Source organism: Mus musculus, chromosome 10, assembly GCF_000001635.26.
Source record: "Mus musculus strain C57BL/6J chromosome 10, GRCm38.p6 C57BL/6J".
Taxonomy (NCBI): domain Eukaryota; kingdom Metazoa; phylum Chordata; class Mammalia; order Rodentia; family Muridae; genus Mus; species Mus musculus.
This window is the reverse complement of record NC_000076.6, coordinates 114786206-114799255: the sequence shown is the minus strand read 5'-3', so window position 1 is coordinate 114799255 and position 13050 is coordinate 114786206. Positions and strand designations below refer to the sequence as shown.

At 37.8% G+C, this 13050-nt stretch overlaps 1 protein-coding gene across 1 annotated transcript in view; it reads left to right on the top strand.

Annotated features, from left to right (window-relative positions):
- Nucleotides 1-13050, top strand: part of Trhde (TRH-degrading enzyme) — a 403483-nt gene that overhangs the window by 3047 nt on the left and 387386 nt on the right. Inside the window, exon 2 of the mRNA NM_146241.3 lies at nucleotides 11041-11314. Within this exon, the coding sequence (NP_666353.2) occupies nucleotides 11041-11314 (274 nt within the window). The remainder of the gene's footprint in view (nucleotides 1-11040; nucleotides 11315-13050) is intronic.

The window sequence follows — 13050 nt, the reverse complement described above, 5'->3', positions numbered from 1 at the left end:
ATGAATGAATGAATGAATGAATGAATTTTGTTTTCATTGCATTTAAAATAACTTCGCTTAATTAAATGACTATAAGGCAGACAAACAACCAGATTGAAGTCATAAATGAAACCATCACCTATAGGTAGCATGATGATTAGTAAGAGGTAGAGCTTCCTTTGACACTGAGTCCCTTAACAGCAGGAAGCTAAGGCTCAGAGCAGCCCAGGGCACCTGAGGTCAACAGACTGTTGTCAGAGAATGGGAACTTGAACTTTGGCTTGCCCAGCCCTGCACCACAGCTCAAGGTACTTAGAGACTCTCAGAAACAGTGATTGTGGCAGAGACTGGGAAAAAATCTCATTGTAGTGTGGAAGTGGACAAAAGTTTTATTATTTATTGAGTGGCTGTGAAGTCACCTCACACGACCCCTCCATGTGTTAGTAGTAGTGTGATAGATACAGCTTCCTGTGAGCTAATACATAACTCATTCATTTCCTAACACCCAAGACTGTGTATGGATAATTTAAACCCTTTGCCACCACTTTCTCTAACACAGATTAAAAAAATATTTTTAAGCCCCCAAATTATATAAAACATGCAGAAAAGGCACAAGAGGTAGGTTTGCATACTGTGCTTGGAAACAGGTTCGTCATGTCAAAATGTCAATAGAGGAAGTTTTACATCGTCACCCATAAATCTTACTGTTGTGAGAAAAATACTCCCTCTTAAATCCTGTTTTCTTTTTTTCTTCTTTTTCTTCTTTTTCTTAAACCATGCCAAGATGTATTTGGCAGAACTCAGCTTGTTTTGGTCAGTGCTTTCAAATTAAGAGGACTCTAAAAACGACCAGATGTTTCCACTTGCCCTGTAACGGATTTCTTGTGCCCACAGTCCATATTTGTATTCAGACTCTCTCCTTCAGTTTTCCCTAGAGATGTAAATACTTTAGCTGGAAGTTTAACCTTCCAGCACGTGATGAACATGTGCTATCCAGAAGAAATGCAAGGTTCAATGTTTGCGAGATATCAGGATGGGTTTATTTCTAAATACAATCTTAGAGAAAGTTTATGTCTTCCAACCCCAATAGCCAAGTGAATGTTATAATTTATTGACTGTTATGTCTGGAGTATATAGAGAAAAATTAATATTTTTATTAAATTTTATAAGTATAATAATTTCACAACTATATCAACATTCTATATATCAACTTTTGTTGTTTTTGTTACTGTAGCTACTTAGAGGATTTTAATGCTGACCAATATTAGGAACTTAGCCGAAGATAGCCTATTATTGTCTGATTTTTGTCCTAAAATTTCAACATAAATTGGCATTGAAAAACCCATTTTCTAAAAGGACATGGATACAAACTCAGAATTTTCATTTGATTAATGATTACAGATCTTGATCTTTAGTTAATCATTATTTTTGCCAATTTAATTATAGGATGATTTCTGTAGTGAGAACAAATACTTAATCTGCCCAGAGTGGTTACACTGAGTAACTAGAAATGCTTACAAGAGCCACCCCACAGTTTCCTTTGCTTTGGTTAGCCCTGTGGAAGCAGTAGCTACTAACTGATCATTCTTAGTTTAGTCCCATTTCTCAGAGACCCTATAGAAGAATTGTCTTTTGCATTTGTTTTCTTGAGAAAGAGTCTCATGCCTAGATTGTACTTCATGAGCTGCCTGCCTTAGACTACCGAGTGGTGGATTTCTAGGTGTGTACCAACCTATTTAGCAGTAAGAAAGATCTTTGGCAAAGAGAGATTAGACTATGTTCTATGATGCATCCTTTGACCCCTGGAAGTTTTTATCCTCCACTACATGCTGGAGAGTGCTCAAGTCTGTCCTCTGGGGAAGACTGTGTTTCCCCATACGGTAGACAAACTTCTCAGTGAAGCCCACGATTCCTTAATCACAGGCAAATCTTCCATTTTTATTTATTCAGTTGGCTAGGAGAAAGCCCATCACTTGTTGAATACTGGAAGTAGCAAGTTATCCTAAAATTGAGATGTTTATACACATACAATAAATTATCACCTTTAGTCAGAACACATACTTTTTTCCCAAGTACATGTGCATCAGGCAGATAAAAGGGATGTGTATTTATGCCATCGTCTCTTACAGGAGAATACACTTGCTTAGAATTAGGCAAAATGTTCATTTACCTGAAGTAATTGCCGCTTTTGGGTAGCCAGATGGTGTGCACACCCATGTTCAAAGTAGGGTACCTTAATTTAGATCCAGATGGTCGGATTGAAGGCGGAAATTTACCCAAAGTAAATGAATATTTTATTCACTTTTGAAAAGGAGACTATTTTTCTTTGACAAACTTTGATTGGGTCTGTAATATGCCAAAGTGACAGAAGTCAGAATAAAAATAGACGTTCTGTTTCTGTAAAGGATTGTTTAGAGAGAAGCTACTATGATCTCTGGAAAAGTGAAAAAAATAATAATTCTTGTGGTTCTCAAAGAGAATCAGGGGTCATTCTTTCGCCAAAATCTGTGGGATATGGTGGACTTTCTTTCTGGGTAGGCATATACTCTTCTGTGGTTTTATTGCACACAGTTTGATGCTTTGTAGGTTTTTTTTTTATTAACAACCAGTTATGATATTAGTAAATGCTAGAGAACTGAGCACACTGTTTTGATGTTGAAGAAGCCTGAGTCCTTCAACTCACGTTGGTGAGTTTTGCGTACCTAAGTGGGAGGAGAGATGATCGCCTCTCCTTCTCTAGAAGGCTATAAACTGAAAAATCCAGAGAAAATCTATCTATATGTCTGTGTGTCGGCCTATCTATCCATCCATCCATCCTTCCATCCATCCATCCATCATCTACCTCCTTAACTATCTATTTGCTGAGAACTCATTTTTATATGATTCCCTAGTAGATTTGGCTCAATGTTTTCCTGTCAAATACACATAGCCATTTGGTTAAACTGAGGCCAGTACTAAATTTTGGTCATAATTCAAAGTGCTCTCCATAAGGCCACAGCAGCAGCAGCAGCAGCAGCAGCAGCAGCAGCAGCAGCAGCAGCAGCAGCAGCAGCAGCAACAAAAGTCCTAGTTGTTAAATAATAATTCATTCTTGTAGAAAATATTTCACAATTGGTCTTCATCTTGTAGTAATTTCTTTTCACGTATTTATTCCTTTGTGATACCATCTCATTTGATCACCTGTTATTGTGAGAGAGTACCTCTGAAAAAGTTAAATTAGTTGGAGTTTGGTTTTTTTTTTGGTTTTTTTTTTTTTTTTTTTTTTTTTTTTTTTTTTTTTTTTTTTTTTTATGTATTACCACCCCTAGGAACAGATCCTATCTGTTCGGGATCTCTCTCCAATGAAAATGAGTTTGTTATTGACTTCCCCAGCATTTACTTGCTTTGTACAGTGCATTTTCTTTCCAACTAACTTTTACTAGTCTCTCTCTCTGTGTGTGTGTGTATTTGTGTGTGTTTGTGTGTGTGTGTGTGTGTGTGTGTGTATGAAGGACTCAGCACTTCAAGTATGGTTTCAAAGAGTAATACAAAACCAATAAGAGGCAGCTATTCACTTTTAAAACTTAAATGTGCCACCCTCTGTAACCCAGGATATTCCTCCCTGTCCTTACATTCATGCCACCCCAGCAACAATGATACTCATTCTTTTCTACCAGCATAACCATTGCTGCCATCCTCATTACAACCCGCACATCAATATTCTCTCAATTTCTTATATGGTCTTGCCTGTTATTTTATTTTATTTTATTTTATTTTATTTTTATCAGTTTTTTCAAAGCTCTCTGCATCTCAGTTTTCATCACTGAGGAGTGTGGGATAATTCAAGGATGAAAAACTACTCCCTGCTCTCCTTGCTTATCCCAACAGTCTTAGAAGATGCGTGAACAGACGCAGATGGAGTATGGTGGCTGGGACGTAGCAGGAGTGAGGGGCTGGGCAGGGTGCAGGGCCCAGGCTTCCTGCCTTTTCCACCTCTAGGCCTTATGTGCCTGGAAAGTCCTGACTTAGGGAGCTTGGTTAGCAATGTGCAGGAAGGGTGTGACTGAGCCTTCCCAGTGTGCACCAAGCCCCCCTCCCTGTGATGGTCTAGACCTTTTCTCATGAAAAGGAAATAAATAAATAGACATCAGTCAGAGGAAGTTAAAAAGTACCAGTTATTTTTTTCTTTTACATTATTATTATTGTATTAGAGTTCCTTTTTAGTTGTTCTGCTGTGAAGAAAAAGTATGCATGTATCTATATACTTATGTATGTATGTGTGTATGTATGTATGTATGTGTGTGTGTATGCATGTATGTATGTATGTATGCATGCATGCATGAATGTATATTTGTTGTTATTTTTTTTAGCATGGGCTCCTCAACCTGCCTACTTGACTTGCCTACCTCTGCTGTTGACACTCCTGTGATCTCGGCTGGTTTCCCATTGTTTCCTGTTTGGGGCCCTCCTCTGGAAAAAAGGGACAATGAAAGTGTTCAATAGAGTCTCTGTGACAACGGTGTGGACACTGAGAATCATGTCCGACAGTTTGTAAGAACTGTGGGCATTAAACGTTATTGAACCATTTCCATGATTGGCAATCTCCTATGCAGGATTGATGGTTTGCCTGTGGGGTTTTACCATCCTGTGTGTATTGGGGGCAGAGGCGGGAGGGGGGGGAGGTCACAGTAAAGGAATGGTCACAGGGTTCTTTCCTCTGTCTGCTGTTTGCTTGGCTGTCCAAGCAGAGTTCAAAGAGGCAGCGTGGGGGAGAAGGAGACGCTTGAAAGAAGAGAGTGACAAGAGAGCTGCAGTGTCTCATGGTTACAGAATCCCAGGCTGAGATCAAACCTTGTGAGCTAGAGAGGACTGAGGGGGGCAAAAGATTGTTGAGCAGAACAGCCAAACTCTTTTATGACGGCACGGCAGCCTGCCAGCAGTCACCAAGCACAGAAGGCTCAGTACAGTGCCATTATAGCAAGCAGACAAATGCTAAGAATCGAAAGACTGGGTCTCAGGCTTACGTATTGCTCCCAAGACTTCATGTGGATTTTGACAGTAGCCATAGTTTATGACACACAGTGCCTTGCCTGGTTCCAATCTACAAAGAATGAATCTGAGACACTAACTTTATTTATTCTTATAAAAACCTATCCTTAGGACCTGGGTGAGTAATCTTAATGCACTATAGTACTCTTCATCCATGCTGACCCAGTACTTAGTACTCGCTTCTGATAAGAGTATTTAGTACTGCATAAATGGGAAAGCAATTATGAGTATTATGCTCTGTTTTTATAACACGAATTATTCACATATGCACCACTTCCTACATACATATTGCTGGCATTATTGCATTATGTTTTTAGTTTACTAAAATGGTTATTTAAAAAATAGACTACACACTTGCTCAGAGCATTGAATATTCAGCAGGAGTGCTTCTCTTCTGAAGTGGCAGAGGTTTAATGACTCATTGAAGTACATAAAAACACACAGTCTAAACAAAGACCCATTTTGGCTTAAAATGTTTTTGTCATTGAGTAACAATTTGCATTTTGATTAACAACCTAAACTTGAAATGGTATGTGTGTAACTTTCATGACCTTGTCTCTTGGTGGACTCTCAAAGGGCATGTGTGGCTTCTATGTGACAAACCAGCCACTGCGATGAGCAGTGTTGTCACTGATTTGGGGTGGTGGCATTTGTGTCTGACCTTGAACTCTTGTGACACTGGAATGCAGTAGCAGTTGCTATAGAAATATCTGTTGGGGGCTGGAGAGATGGCTTAGTGGTTAAGAGCACTGGTTGCTATTCTAGAGGATCAGGGTTCAATTCCCAGCACCCACATGACAGCTCCCAACTGTCTTTAACTCTGGTTCCAGAGGATCTGACACCCAACATCCTCACACAGACATCAATGCACATGGGATTAAATAAATAAATAAATCTTAAAATTATCTTTTCGCTGCATGATATGTGCTGAGTGCCTAGATGAGGCCCACATGACGGCTTTGTAACTGTGTGCCATCGCTGTGCATGGAGTTCTCTTGGTTCTGTTGGATTCTAATTGAAAAGTCATGAATCAATCTTCGTGCTAAGTGTTATGCAAATGCTGGCGTTCTCTGCCTATTTTACCTTTATGGGAAAAAAGGCAAACTGAAAATAATGGAGCAGAAACTGTTTTGTATCACATACTGTAATTTGTTGGCAATATCAACCAACGTTAATGCAATACTTCAGCTAAATGTTATTATAATGACTTGACACAAGTAACTTGCCTGGCGAACTTCCGCAGGAACAAGAAATCAATTCTTTTTGCATCCTTCAGAGGCAATGCGGGAGATTTGAGCACTCCCTCTTATGTCAAAACGTCAAATAGACAAATTGTTAAGAAAAAAATCAAATAATTCATTTTAGATAGATGAGAATTAAAATATATGCATGTTGCTTACATTTTTTTCTGGTTATGCTAAAGTGACACTCTTGGAACGACACCTCTAGACAGTCACTTTGGGGAGTGGCATTTTTATGTTAATAAGCAGATTCATTAAAAGATAAAAAATGACATTTTTTTAAAAGCCAGATCGAGAAGAAAATAGACATTGAGACGCCTGTCCCTGTTATCTTTTCTTCTGTTTTTCTTTTTGCTGATTTTATGTGAGTGCACATTTGTGTGTGTATGACTCTCTGTGTGTATGTCTCTCTGTGTAAGTGCATGTGTATTTGTGTGTGTGTATGTATTTGTATGACTATGATGTTTGCGTCTCCTCTCCATGCTGTTGTATAAAAGTGGCTTTATATGTTAATTAATTTCTTGTGTTTCTCGTACTTGGCATTCTGCCACTCCCTCAAACTCACCTCAAATTAACTCGGGCACCAAAATCCTTATTTTCTTTTCTAAACTAACCCTTTCTAGAAGCTTCTCTGATGTCTCAAATGACAGAAAACAAGAAAAAGATCTCCTTTCCCCCCAATCGAAGGTGATCATGAAATGTTTGCACAGGAGATGAAATGGTGTTTCTAAAATCCTACAGGTACCGCTCTCTGATGAGGGCATCTGTCTCACACTGGTCCTGACTGTTGGAGAAGAGAATTATCAGGGTGAGACGGGTGAGAGGCAGACACTGAAGCTCAATAGGTCCAGGGCCGGCCAAACAGAAGTAGAGCCACACGTGTGTCAAACTCTTTCTGAAAGGGTGCTTTCTGTGTTCACTACGGTTCGCTCACGATCTACTCATTGATCTTTAAGCTCCCATCCAAGTTTTCAGGATAATCCTCATGTTCCCGAATCCGGGAAGCCTTTGAGTTATTGGGGCTAGAGTTTCCCAACAGAGGCACCTTTACTCCAGAGGAAAGCTACAGAAGATTCTACCGGCTGTAGTGGGAAGGTGCATGGCTTCACACGATGAATGATTACCCAGTCGAGAATGCCAGTCAAGGCCAAGAAGCCCTTCCTGAGCAAATACAACTTCATACGTTTCCCATGTTTGCCTTAGCTTTTGGTATAACACCTGCTTAGGCTTGTATTTACATATATTGCCATGGTTTACACACCTTATAGGAAAAATCAAAACCATATATATTTCTATTATTCTCCCAAACTTTGACACTCAAAGTTGAATTGAATGAGAGGAGCCAATACTTGGAAGAACATGCAGCACCTACTTACTGTCCGTGTAATTTAATTTTTTTATTTTAAAAAGAAAACTCCATATTTGGGGAATATCTTATTTCTAATTGTCTAGTTATGAGCTCTTGAACCTAGAAAAGCCTTTAAATGCAACCAGGTCTAGCTGCCTTTCTTTACCAAGGGACCTCTTTTGATTTTTCTAAATACTGAATTAAAATTCAATTGCTGTCATCCTCAGGTGCCAGACTGTGAAATTGGTATTTCCTCATTTAATCATTATCAGAATATATGGTAGCCCTCTTTGCATAGATATATACTGTGTGTATGAATTCATTAAGAATATTAACTACAGAAAAAAAAACACCTACTGGATGATCTTGATAGCTCTTTTCAACCCTGACTTAAACTGCTACCATCCCTATCATTATTGACCAAAATAAGGCAAAAAGAGGCTGCACAACGTATTTCCCATGCAAGAATATATGGCTTATTAATTTCTTATTGACCAAGATGTATTTAGATTTTTACCTCTAGTAAATTCCTGCTTTTTCTTTTCTTAATGTCAAAGACATCTTTTTTTTTAAATGAAGAATGAATACATTTTTATTATAATGTCTTTGATGATGAACTCCTACAGAATTGTTTTTCTGCTACTGTCAATCTCTCTCTCTCTCTCTCTCTCTCTCTCTCTCTCTCTCTCTCTCTCTCTGTGGACTGCACTTACACACACACACACACACACACACACACACACACACACACACACACACACACACACACACACACTCAATTTGATTATGAAGACTTTACAAACAGATGGCTGCATGTCCTTAAAAGCAACCCAAGTACCCAGTACAGGGAGAAGCCTCACACAGCAGAGTATATCTATCTATTCAAAGACAGGAGCTGAAGTTCTCAGATACTTAGATGCAAAAAGGTAGTATTTCTTCTCAGATATGCAATTCCGTGGTATCTTTGAAATAGCCCCGTGGAGAGAAAAACTAAGCACTGTAGTTTTTTTTTCTTTTTTAATTAATAAGTTGAAAGATAAGATTCTCAGGCATTATGTGATATAAAGTATGGGAAGAGTGAGTGCATTTTAACATGAAGGTTCTGGCCTTTCATTATGCAAAGCTGTATTACTATCCGCAGAAGAATACCCAGAAAGGAATCATGGTTTCCCCTAAATTTTCAAGGAATATTCATTATTATTACCTAGAGATGAGTTAAACCATTTTTTATCAGCTAAAAATTAATTTTACTGCTTTTAGTATGCAGTATTTAGTTTTTATTTAGATAGAGACTATGTGAATTCCAGGCCCAGCTTTGGTATAATTGCCTGTGTGTCTATGGACAAACATTACTGGGTGTACATTTTTATTTTAGCAATTTATAGGACTAATATTTCTTCCACCTTTAATCTTTTGTTTGTATGAAGATTTATAACTAAAACTTCTTTCCCACATATTATTATGTTTTATCATTTTGGCAGTTTAGTGAGAAAGGCCAAGAAAACAATATTTTCTTTTTACTAATGAAAAAATAAGTTTAAGCAGTTAAATGGCATGCCAGGTCTGGTATGTTCGAGCCTAGTGCTATTTGAATGATACTTTCAACCCTTCCCAAACAATCATTTAAAAAACAAAACCCTCTTCCTTTGCTTTATTTCAAAAATTAAACTTTAAAATGTATAAATGGTAAAAAGTTTGTGCTTCATACTTCTAAAAACAGTGTGAATATTTATACCTCATGTTTTCCCCAGAGATAGCCAATGCAACCTAAAAGATATGGCAACATATAGAGATTGGATAGCAAATCAAATTCAAGATGCATTCTTACATGTAGTGATGGCTAACATCTGCCTGCATCACAGGCTGAGAATCAATTGTAAAGCCAAGTTTAAGTTCTGTATGAAAGTATATCATGCAATATTAGCCAACATACACCCTGAGTTATATCAAGGGGCATGGTGAAGAACTATTGATAAAAGGAGGAACCTTTGAATGAAACAACTTGAAAACTTATTAATGTCTTATGAAGTGTCTGATGTTGACCTGAATTACAGAAAATCTTATAGCCAAACTTTTTGGTTCTTATTATTTTATTTCTTAGTTATAAGGGTGTTCTTTAAGAGTGTCTTCATTTGTAACTGTAGACTATAAAGGTAGGTAGAAGTGTCTTCTAATTAGTTTTAATGAAATATAGCTTTATCAGAAAGCTTGTATTTGATATATATCTGTTTACTCTGTGCATTGCATAGTTTTATATATTTATGTTGTGTGTGTGTGTGTGTGTGATAATAGCTTCCCATTATCTATGGGGAACACATTCTAAGACCATCAGTGAGTACCTGAAGTAATGGCTAGCCCTGAGCTTTTTATATACTATATTTGTTCCAGTGTGTACATATCCATGATAAAATTTAATTTCTACATTAGGAATACTAAGAGATTAACAGCTAGCGATAAAATAAAGCATTCCAATGCTATACTGTAATAAAAAGTGTATAAATATGGTCTCACCTCATCACTTATCTCAAGTTCTATCACTCTATACTAATATTTCTGGACTTCAGTTGATGTGGGTAACATAAGTTCCCTCTACTCCCTGAAGAAAACCAACAAAACAAACCAACTGAACAAAACGAAGCCACGTGTAAGATGAACCATATTTTTCTAAAATCCATCCGTCTCTGGACGGTGCTTTGTAAATGTAAATCCTGGAACCAGGGAAGGATGAAGATCCTATGACCAGTGATGGCTGCTCTCTGCCTGCCTGCTGCAGCTACTCACGGCGATGTGACTTTTCACCCTTTCATTCCCCATTTGATCTTTACAATACTTTGGAAATTAGACTGGTGTATTTCCTTATCTGGGGGAAGCTTTAGACTTATCAAAGTTGGTTTGGGTAAAAGAAGTTTTGAGTCGCACCAAGATTCAATAGATTTCAAAGCCATTTATTTTTACCATAGGTAGATTGAATAATTTCAATTTTGAGGATACAGATATTTCCCAGTGAGGGTCCATGAGGGTTCCCTGCCATTTGAGGAGAGTGTTTAGATTTCAATTTTATTATCTGTATATGCTGGATGCCCTAGGCTTTAGGGAGTAATGTGATATACACAATAAAATAGCCATTATTTCTCAATGTTTGCCAATGTGCCTGTGAGTTGTTTCTCTGTAGAGTGTAGTGTTTCATCTAACAAGTACTGCTCAGGGTTTATCGAGTTTACTTTAATCGAGACAAAAACTTCCCTGAAGATCTTTTATTTTCAGGGCAGTATATTATACATTTTTATGGTATTCTCGAATGAAGGGGCTATTCAGAAAAGTGTGTATTTTCAGATTCATCAAAATATACTATTTGAGGTATGCAATGGGGGTGGGGCCACTTCTTGAATGGAAGCAGTCCATGTGATTGTCATGTCATTTCTCTCTCTCTTTTTCATCTTCCAGATTCCTTGGTGTTACTCAGTTTTCACCTACACATGCCAGGAAGGCGTTTCCGTGTTTCGATGAACCAATCTACAAGGCCACTTTCAAAATCAGCATCAAACATCAAGCAACCTATTTGTCTCTATCCAACATGCCAGTGGAAACGTCTGTGTTCGAGGAAGATGGATGGGTGACAGATCACTTTTCACAGACCCCTCTCATGTCTACATATTATTTAGCCTGGGCGATTTGCAACTTCACATACAGAGAAACTACCACCAAGAGTGGGGTTGTAGTAAGTATTTTCAGCCTAATGATGCTTTGGATGATGTACACCCTGTAAAGTAACATGATTTCTAGGATAACAGGCATCTCTTGTAGGGTCTTCACACCTGACAAGCCAAAGTCTTTAGCTATTGCAGGTAAAATGTAATCTTTGTTTCCAAGTTAAACAGGAACTATTTTCCCACCCTGCTACACTCTATTTTCTATTCCTCCAACCATCTTTATCCCCTGCTTTCATGCACCATGTTTTTTTTTTTTTTCTTTCATCTCCACCCCAGGCCTGGTTATACTTAGGGCAATTATTGCCTTTTCAAGGAAATTGATTCTTGTTGCTTCTTTCAATTTTAGATTTTTTCCCAAACATATAGAAAATGTAACAAATGATACAATGAATTCCATATTCTTTAGTAGCCATATCTGAAGAGAAAGAAAACCATATATAATAGAATTTAAGACTCTGAACAGAAATCCTTGGTCCTACTTCCTCGCCTTCTCCATTGGGATCCCACTTTGCTTGCATTTGTGCTTTCCGTGAAAATTATTGTGCAGTTATTATACATCTTAGTTAGGGGTTCTATTGTTGTGAAGGGACAACATGACTATGGCAACTCCTCTTAATAAGGACAATATTTAGTTGGGGCCAGCTTAAGTTACAGAGGTTGAGTCCATTATTGTCTTGGCAGAAAGCAGGCAGCACTCAGGCAGACCTGGGGCTGAAGAAGGAGCCAAGAGTTCTACATCTGGATCAATAGGCAGCAGGTAGTGACACTGGGCTGGGCTTGAGCATCTGAAACCTCAAGCCCATCCTCAGTGACACACTTCCTCCAACAAGACCACACCTCCTAAGAGTGCTGCTTCCTGTGAGCCTATAGGGACCATTTTCATTCAAACCACCACATTGTATATGCTTATATTTGGTTATAATACTTAGTTACTTTAAAATCCAAGCAACTTTATAGTATAGCTCTTAGGCTACATTGTACAATTATTTCATTTACTCTTCTTAGGTAATGTGAGGTACTGCAGGGATTGTCTACATCAAATGTATGACAAAGATCTAGTGGCCTACCTTGCTTCCCTCCTTAGTGACATCAGTATGTTCTAGGTACTTTCCTATTGTGTTGTGCCATGTTAGACTAAGCATGCCGAGTGAGCAATTCCTTTCTCATTTCAATTTCTTTCACAATAACTATGCATTTATTTTAAATTTCATATTAATTACAAAAGCATTACAGTTCTCCATTTTCCACATGAGTAGCTGGGGTTTCGATAGAGTAAGTAACCTTTCCATGGTAAAAAGCCCTCATGTCAACTCTCCTAGTAAGTCCCTGAGGTTTAGGCTTTCTCTCCTGTATCCAGGGAATGTCTTTTACCATTTTACCTTCATGTCTTTAAGAAAATTTATCTTCTGGTCGTCTCTACCACATAGCTATATTGCATTTTCCTTGAATATAATACAATAAGTGAATAGAAAGTTGTGTTTTTAATCTGTAGGGATTCATAGCTCTATAATAACCTGAGTTTTGAGAAACAGTTTTGGCTACAGAATTTTTTTTTGCACTGTTCCTTTTAATTTAAATCACTGTGGAGCCTGCTTAAAAAATAAAATCTGCTTGCATACAAAATTAATGCCATTATAGAAAAACTACAGAGTGAATTCATGTGTGTAATCATTAAAATAATACCCTTAATGTTGAGTGTAGAGGCCTAGCTGGCATTTTAGTCTTCTGGGCTTATAATAATTTG